This window comes from Syngnathus floridae, chromosome 3, assembly GCF_059516105.1.
Source record: "Syngnathus floridae isolate MCC-2025c chromosome 3, RoL_Sflo_1.0, whole genome shotgun sequence".
Taxonomy (NCBI): Eukaryota; Metazoa; Chordata; class Actinopteri; order Syngnathiformes; family Syngnathidae; genus Syngnathus; species Syngnathus floridae.
Genome location: NC_142415.1, coordinates 17,883,694 through 17,892,500, shown reverse-complemented (window position 1 = coordinate 17,892,500; position 8,807 = coordinate 17,883,694). Strand labels below are relative to the sequence as shown.

The following is an 8,807-nucleotide window of genomic DNA, read 5'->3' as shown; positions in this document are numbered from 1 at the left end:
CTGTACGCTGATAATATTTGAATTTGTCAATCATACTCCTCACAATCACAATCATAAAGGCGGCACTTCGGTTCAGTTGAGCCGTACTTGGATGCTCGTTGGCGTGGGCCACGCGCTAAAGTTTCACCTCACAGGTTAAGCCTTGTTCTAAACATCTTCGCTGTCTTGATGCCCTCTCCTTGACTTTGCTAATGTTTTGCTGCAACGTTGACAGATTTACACATAGCTAAATGCTACCTGTCTGTCCATCTGCCCGCCTTCTTCTCCCTGACAAACATGCATGTTCACTCACATCTCAGCTTTCACAACCGTTACAGAAATACACTCGACTAATTAACTCTTTGCTTCCTTAGGCACACATTGCGCACCTTAGCTTCAGGGTCAGCTTGATTTACGGTGAAAATGTAAAATTTTTCATAACTTGTCTGATTGCATTCTCTCGGCAATTGGAGTGTGATGGACTGCCAAGGCTGTAAATGCTCACACCTGCACAGAACTGTTGCCAGGTGTAGGACAAAGGAACAAGTTAGCTAAGACTCAAATGTCAATGAGTCAGTAAGGGAATGATATTCTTACCTTATATTACCTTAATTGTTAATTATAATTGTTAGCAGAATGTTAAAATGTTAGCAGAATTGTGTAAGAGACATTTATGAAGGCTAATTGTAATGCCCACAAGTTCAATTGAAGAAAACTAGACTACTTCTTGGTCATTTCTCCTTATCTTCAAAAGGATTCTTAAAAAAGTCCAGATGTCTGATTTAAATAGTGTAGTATGAAGTTGCAGGATCCAGTTAATAATTATCTGGTACCTCATCTGACTTTGAGTGAACATGCAACACAGAGATCTTCCAGCACATTTTTGAATCCAGATTTTCTGAACATGGGACATAATACTGTAAAAAACACAAGTTCAGATTCTTGGACCGATCCCGATCACCGTGAGGTTCCAAACGACCTTGTACAGCCTTAACGCAATAAGTGTTGTCTCCCGTCCTTGCGCCACAGGTTCTTTTTCACTTGGCCTGACAAAATTGTGCATTTATCAATGTAATTACGCCAGGCGGAAACACTGATGTTGTCTATTAGGTGGATTCCCATCATGTTAAGAGCCGAGGGCCATTTAATGTATGGCTGCTTCCATCGCTTGAGTGGACCGCTACACGATTACGCAGCAGCCGGAGATTAAGTGCGGCGGTGGTGACGGTAGACCACCGTAAGATTTTCTCGCAAGCCTTTAGGAGAAAGCCCAAGCATTCTATAACATAGCCTAACTGAGGTTAATGAGATTATTTACTTGTTTCTCCATCTTTTGCTGCGTCTCTCTCATTTAACCGAGGGATAAAAGCCACGGAGGAGGAGGGACCGAGGAAGGACGAAAATCAATAGGGAGCGCATTACAGTAAAACGTATTGATTAGGAGACCTGCGAGGTAGCCAGTTGTCGTGGAGATGGTGGAATGATGCAATGCTTAAAGGAATTCATCCTTTGACTTTTGCATTAACCTTTTATTGACTGTTTTGCCTGTCCATAATTAACACTCACTTTAGCTAAAGTGCTTAGTTTGAGCACAAAGGGGTTGAGGGTGCCCCAGCCTCTTATTGCAAAGCTTGCTGAGCACCCACCCCGGCCGCAGTTCAAGTGCAGTTTGGGGTGGTGGGGTGCAGTTAGGGGATGCCTCTGTGGAATAGAGACGATAGAAAGCCAGATACCTTTCACATTAGCATACCATTTGAGCGTGAGCCTGGCCCGGTTAGAAGGTTTCAGGGCAAATTGAAATGACTGATTGTATTGCCAATCTCTCTCGACTGAGCGCCAGATGGGATAGTTAGGTCCAGATCTGACTGGGGTTAATCCATTGGAACAGAGTGGACTCCCAAGAAACCACTTCTTCTACTACACCTCTTTTTGTCTTTGACCTTAGCTCAGGTGTTTGTTGCCGCCATTTCCCCAAAGAACCGAAAGGCACCTCGCTTGGTATTGACTTTATTTGGGTTCCATTTTCACAAGCAAGAATACACTGACTGGAATTGTGTGCTGGGTTGCATGCACATTGTTATCCATTCATCCATTTTTTTTATACGCCTGTCTTCATGAGCATCACAGGTGGGTTGAGACATATCGCAGCTGACTTTGTTCGAGAGGCGTGCTTCACCCTGGACTGGTTCCCGGCTAACCAGAAACTTTCTTCTGTGACGTAGCTAATTAAATATTTCATTAAGTTCTGTTGTCTCCCAACTTTGGTGACTTGACCTTTTTCCTTGTTTCAATTGACTTTTCTGTATTTGCATGCTAGCACAGGTTACCGTGAGTTGGTAAAATAACCATAGAGCAGGAATAAAAAAAATAATAATATAATTGGTTTTACAAAGTGTAAGCATTGTATGTAGCTGACTCGTGACAAAAACGTGGGTGTTGGCTGATTGACATTAACATGGCATTTTGGTCTTTGCGTTAATGTCTGGGTGTGAATTTTGGCTCACTCGAAATGTTCTCATGTTGTACTTGGGCATTTAATTGCCATACAAGTTAGTAAATGGCTTGAAGTTAAGGTGGCATTTGAAATTTTGGCGTCAACGACGCAAAAACTTAACCAAGCAATGACTTCTTACTACTGTAGTAGTCAAGATTTGAGAATTCTGAGCCAGGCCAAATCATTGGTGGACAGTTTCCCCCATGGTGACTTCACGCTCGTGTCAGCAGAACACACCAGCACCATCTCGGTCACGTTGCACTTGGATATGAACACCAGCCACATAGGCCTCCCCCTCCTTTGCTTTTTTTTTTCCTGAAGTGGCGCTTCCTTTAATTCGTGCCCTAAATAAATGATGAGAACATTTAAACACAAGGCTCATCGCAAAGCCCCAAGGTCGCCTAATCGTATTATTTATGAAGTGATGTGCTACATAATGGTACTTAGCGCGTGTTAACAGATGCTATTATCAGGCCCAGATCCAGGGCGCCCAAGATATATTGGAGCGGCATGATGTTAATGCCGTTCTTGCGCTAACCACACCAAAAAAGCACCACTTAGGCCGAGAGCCAGTGGAACATTAAGTGGCTCACGTTAAAATATATAACCGCAAATTGTGGCTACTTAATGTCCCTTCACCTCATCCATAACCGAGCCTGGAACCCCCACCTCTCGCTTGTCTTCAAGTCTGTGTGCACATATGTGTGTGTGTGTTTGTGCACGTATGTCATAGCATTCAAGTGACACCTATGCGTGACTTTTGCTCAGCGGATTCTAAAAGCATGACTCCACCAAGTGAGGGTTGCTTTTATTTTGGCTTTTTTTGTTTTCATGAGGTGATGGCCCCTTGACTGTACTCTTGCAAACGGAACTTGTTTTGTTTTTTTGTTTTTTTGGAACAATAAATCTGTTTTTACAGTTAAGGACTGGTCCCAAAAAAATGCCCTTCAGCAAACGCTGTGTAACTCTGGACAGTCACGGAAGGTTCCATAATGGAGTCAGTTTAGCCTTGGAATGTTTCCCATGGGGAAAAGTGTCTTGAAATTGCTGCATTCTGAACGGATCCTGTTGAACTATATAGTAACTAACACAACTGACATAGACATGCCACCCTGCTCCTCTCCCTCTTGCACCCTGAGGTTAAAGGTCCATCTCATCTGCCAAGAGGCAGCGGGGATGAGAGGTCGAGGGGAGCAGATTTACAATGACAACCCGCGAGCAGCACAGTAAATATTTACACTGCTCTGACAAAAGATGTGACCCGGGTCTGCCGGGGCCGTCAAACACTGTCACATTTACACTTAACCCGCCATTATCCGTCATAGGCTGCCTTTCCGCGGTGTTAACGTCACAGCTTCCTGGGTTGTTACACCAGAGACACTTTTGCTGACTCACCGCAGAAATAGTGGTGACTGTCAAAAAAAACAATCAAACATCACAATATGTAACTTTTTTAGGCATCACATCGACACACCAATGACACAGGCAGCCAAGACCTATGCTGAGTCATTTGTTTTTAATTTTCTGTATTCTCCCACGATCAACAAGTGGTACAAGTCATAACGATGAGCAATTGTTTTGTGAACAAGAAGGCGTTGTTGTTCCCTGTGTCCCGTCACTTCAGGTGCCATTCCAGCCTGGCCCAGACAATGGCCCCCGAGGAGGCCCCCGTAGACCGTCCCTTCTGGGGCGTGGACGACCCCGACATGCCGCTTCCCTTTGATTTGGCTGACATCATCAACCGAGTGGAGTCGCTGCTATGGAGGTGACGTTTTAAAAACGGGTTTTAGATGGAACACCTTTGCTCTATTACTGTAAATGTTAATTCCTTAAATGCCTTCATTATTCTGTACAACTACATACTTTCAAGCCAAGTCTAAAACGGACTATTTAGAAATCTTGACAATTTGACAAGATGCAATTTCTGTTCTACAGAATGTGAAGGATCCTTCAAGGCCTCTCATAATGGACGTGCAAGGAAATAAGAAATCAGAATACCAGCTTTTCCAACCGACCCCGACGTGAGCTGACGGCAAACCCATTGCGATTCTGAACGAGAGGAATTTTTCATTGCTTCATCTCCATCCCCTCGCAGCCCAAATCCCCAGTCCCTCTCGATATAAACGCATCATAGTGGCGCTTTAGTAACATGCTAACAAGGCAAGCTTAGCATCAAGCTACTAGTGTAACCACACGTAAAGTAACGAGGTATTGGCATTTCAGTGTATAACTATTTATCATGTCATTGTATCACTTAATATCATGTAATCCAGCTTTCTTTAGAGGGGGCGTTGTCAGTATTCACAGTTTTAAAAATGCTCTCGTGGTTCTCAAGTGAGGCCATTTTGTTCCCGGACTGACCAAAGAAAGAAACCAGCAGTGTGTTCCATTTTCAAGGAAAACCGAATATTGACTAAATGATGACTGACCTAAGAAATCGGACTTACAAAGCTAAAAGCACATTATGGATCGAGAATCTTGTTTTTTTAATTCGGAGTATAACAGTCAAACTGCCAATTTCTAGTCAAATTCATAATTTTCATCTCTTAAGTAGTTCAAAACAAGCGCACTAATGCTTTTGAACGGCATCCGTCTCATTTCAAGTGAAATAAACAAATATAGCATTCAGTCGACCCTTATCAAAACGCCAGCAACTGGTTTATCCCGAATGTTTTTTTTTATTATTATTATTATTATTATTATAAGGGTAAGAATCACATTGGTTTATAATTCCCAGACTGACCAAAGAAAAAAAGCAGCAAATTTTCCATTACGACGGCGTACGTGAGCCTACAGGAATTCCCACCAGTCGTTTGTTCTCAAGTCGTCACGACGAATGAAAGGATGTGTCGAAAGTACAACACCAGAATACCCTCCTTTGTTACAGCTGTTCAATGGCGTTTAATTACTCCGAAAGTGTGTCACGCACACTGGAAACCTGCTGGCCAAAGAACCAGCCGACACTTTTGGCAAAAGCCTAAAAGGTGGTGGTGGTGTGTGTGTTTTGGGGAGGGGGGGGTCCGACGATGAGACAGCGTAGCAAGATCTCCACTATTAATTTCTTTTTTTCGATGACGATGAAGTAGACAATTTATGTTAAAAATTACAATTGCACTCCTTTTTGTACTTTTTTGTTAATCGTTGAAGTTATTGGTTGCCAAACACTGTTTTTCCTATATTTTTTTCCTTGCTGCACCTTTGCTTATTGTTGTTATCCGAGAGTTTTGTTTTGTAGCGCTGCATTTTTTAGCGTTGTACGCATCCCTTTGTACTTTCCCGTTGCCACAGCTTGTTCGCAATAGGAAAGGCAAAATTCAATAAAGTATGGCATTTTATCTGCTATATTGTGTCTCAAACATGATTTTATACAATTCCAAATTCTCATTGTTTTTGCTTATGTCCAGGTAACTGAGGTCAGTGGCTAAAATATTTCCCTCATCTATGTACTCATTACGCCGTTCAACCGATGTTTCTTTTTTCTTCCCTTGATTAATGAGAATCACTGAATGGAATTAGACAATTGCTCCTGCAGTAACATTTCAAAAACAACATTGCGAAAATGAAAATTCCACCCTGTATTGAAATGGTAAGTTTTTGGCTTCTCACTTGATCCCTTGATCATTTCCATACCATTTCTCAAATTCAAAATAAAACTATTTGAAGGCTAATAAAGCAACTTGCTAGTTTCCTCTAGTTTTAATGCCATGGGATAAACCCACAACACAATCTATAGGCGATCAACTGGTCGATCACGATCAATGTAATGGGCGGCTGTGCTCGATACTAAAGCCTTAACCATTAATACAGCAACTAAAGCAAACCTTAAAGTGCTATGAAGGACAGCAATGCCGTGGAAACGCTGCCCTAAGTGCTGTCTGTAGATTTTATTACCTCCTTGAACAGGTGTTTTACGAGCATCCATCATTCTTTAGCTGAAACTGCTCACTCACACGGTCTGTCTTCTTGTCACATCTGTGTAATAGGACTCTTTTATTTTTAGTCTTTTACCGTGCTCTTGGTGCTGTCTGTTCCTCAAAGGTTCAAAGGACGCGGCTGGATTAGCGTCGAGCGCTACATCACGCTGATTGATGGATTGACTGACGGAGCGATGTCACTGGCGGGATGAAAAGATGGCTAATGCTCTGTGTGTCTCTCACCAAGAACTCCGGAGCGCCATCTCCCTCCCTCCCTCCACACACACACCAACCTCTGAGGTCAGCCATGTTAACTACTTCCTGTGGCGGCTGAGCGACTGAGTGATGGATGGTCGCAGTGGCCTCTCCCCTCGGGGGCCGACTTGGACAAAAGGGCCCTCACTTGGAGAGGCAATTACACAGCGCTGGTGGTGATGGCCACAGGTATGCATTGTTGTGTCCGGGGTCACAACCAGCCAGGCCACCATCAATTAGGCCCCACAATAGGTGTGCAGAAAGATAAAATAACCAGGTGTGTGCTGGAGAAAGGTATCTCTTCGGGGTCACAGTCCAGTCAAATGTTGCACTTAAAAGCAGAAACTGGATCATTTCGTTACATACGGGCTAATCGGCATCCATCATCTTTTAAGGGAATTTTATGGGACTAAATGTAAAGAATAAATAATATACAAAATTACTTTATGTATGCAAACAACTTTTTTATTTTTCCCATATTACAAAAATATTTTATGAAGTCTGCAAGCCAGTGAACCACGAGCCTCGACTTCGCTATAAAACAAAAAGCTCTTTAGACAGTGTTTACACTGTGAAAAAAATGGGACCCTATGTTTAATCGTTCCTATTTACAAAGCATTTCAGAGCATAGGACGTGTACAGTTGTCCGTGGGAATGTTTGTACGAAGCGACAGATGAACGCAAACGTATCTCGTGCGTAGCAGGTTCCACAGTGTGAGCCTGTGCCGGAGGGCCCTGTGGGGCGGGGGGTAGTCGGGGCCACAGAGGCAGAGGAGGTAATTGTAGAAGAGTCAAAGATAGCATCGCAGCTTCGGGGCGGCTGTCATCGCCGCGACGGGCAGCGTTCATTTGTCAGCTCCGCAGACAAACACCAATCGGCGCTGACAAAACACCACGACTTGACCGACCGCGTGTTAAGCGGTGTTACTGTTTGGGCCACTGCTAAGGTCACAAACGAGATGCAAAACGAGGTGGGAAAATGAAATTCCTCAGTTCCCTTCAACATAGTTATCTAGCACTAAGATGCTGCTTGATGTCATTAAAGTAATACTTTAATTGATTCGGCTTGAGCACAAAGACGAATTTCTCAACTTCAAATCATAAATTTAAGGGGGTTCACTGAACTTCCTATGTTGAGGCGTTTTTCGTGTCCGACTTGCTCAGTCAGACCAGAGTAGTCGATGTTGACAATCGGAGATTACGGTTGATGTTTCCAGATGAATATTGCAGTGATGCGTGTCTGGTGGGGACAGGGGAGCCCTCTCAAATCAAACACCTCAGACCCCCAAATGTGCAGTGTTTTTGTGGGTCACTGCACTCATGCCCGACGCCTTGCATCCTGCAGGACTCTCTTGACCCATTTTCTCTCTTTCACTTGTTCCTTTCAGCCTTGAAAGGGACGACTTTTCCTTCCCTCTTGTTACACAAAAGTGGACGTCCTGAATCTCTTTCCTGCCCTTCATACTAACCAAGCCCCGCCCACCGACCACATGCCGGGAGCGCCCCGTCTCACTCGCTTAGCGTCGCGAGCCGAGTTAGCGCCCCGCCATTCATATGAGCAGGATTAAGTGGATCATTTTCCAACGTTAGCAGCCGCTTCGCCGCCAAGTGGTCTTGATGTCAGGCCAAGCATAATTGAGTCATCTACATCTCATCTAAAATGGATGAAAGGACTTTTTAATATTAACTCCCCCCATGCATCCCCCTCATCACTTCATCAGTGGGGGTGCAGAACAAGAAAGGAAGTCTCGGATGCGTGTATAGAGTATGACAAGAAATATTGACGCGGGCACTTTTGCACCTTCTTTGACGTTCCATTATTTAAACATGACACAGTAGGGTTTCACTTTTAGTTTTTTTTCTTTGTATTGAAATTACATGTCAGCCTTAATCTTTGTTAATTGTTACTGCCCTAAAAATGAAAAATTAAATTGAACACTAAGAAAGTCACCTTGCAATTTGTACTGAGTCAAATCATAGAATTGATTTCATTATAATATTTCATTTAATTGTAATGGTGTATTTTATACTTTTTTCCAGTTCCAGTTTATGTATGGACCCTCGTGAGTCTATTTCATGTTCTGCAAGGTCAAAGAATGTGGGCCCTGATGTGCTAATAAGCATGTTGGCTGTGTTCATTCCCACAACGGCGCAAACGCCGTTTC

At 43.3% G+C, this 8,807-nt stretch overlaps 1 protein-coding gene across 1 annotated transcript in view; it reads left to right on the top strand.

Annotated features, from left to right (window-relative positions):
• fto (FTO alpha-ketoglutarate dependent dioxygenase) overlaps window positions 1–5,815 on the top strand; it is a 148,539-nt gene extending 142,724 nt beyond the window's left edge. The window contains exons 11-12 of the mRNA XM_088371043.1: window positions 4,098–4,238; window positions 4,409–5,815. Of these exons, the coding sequence (XP_088227169.1) occupies window positions 4,098–4,238; window positions 4,409–4,415 (148 nt within the window). The 3' untranslated portion in view covers window positions 4,416–5,815. The remainder of the gene's footprint in view (window positions 1–4,097; window positions 4,239–4,408) is intronic.
• Window positions 5,816–8,807: the final 2,992 nt, after the last annotated feature.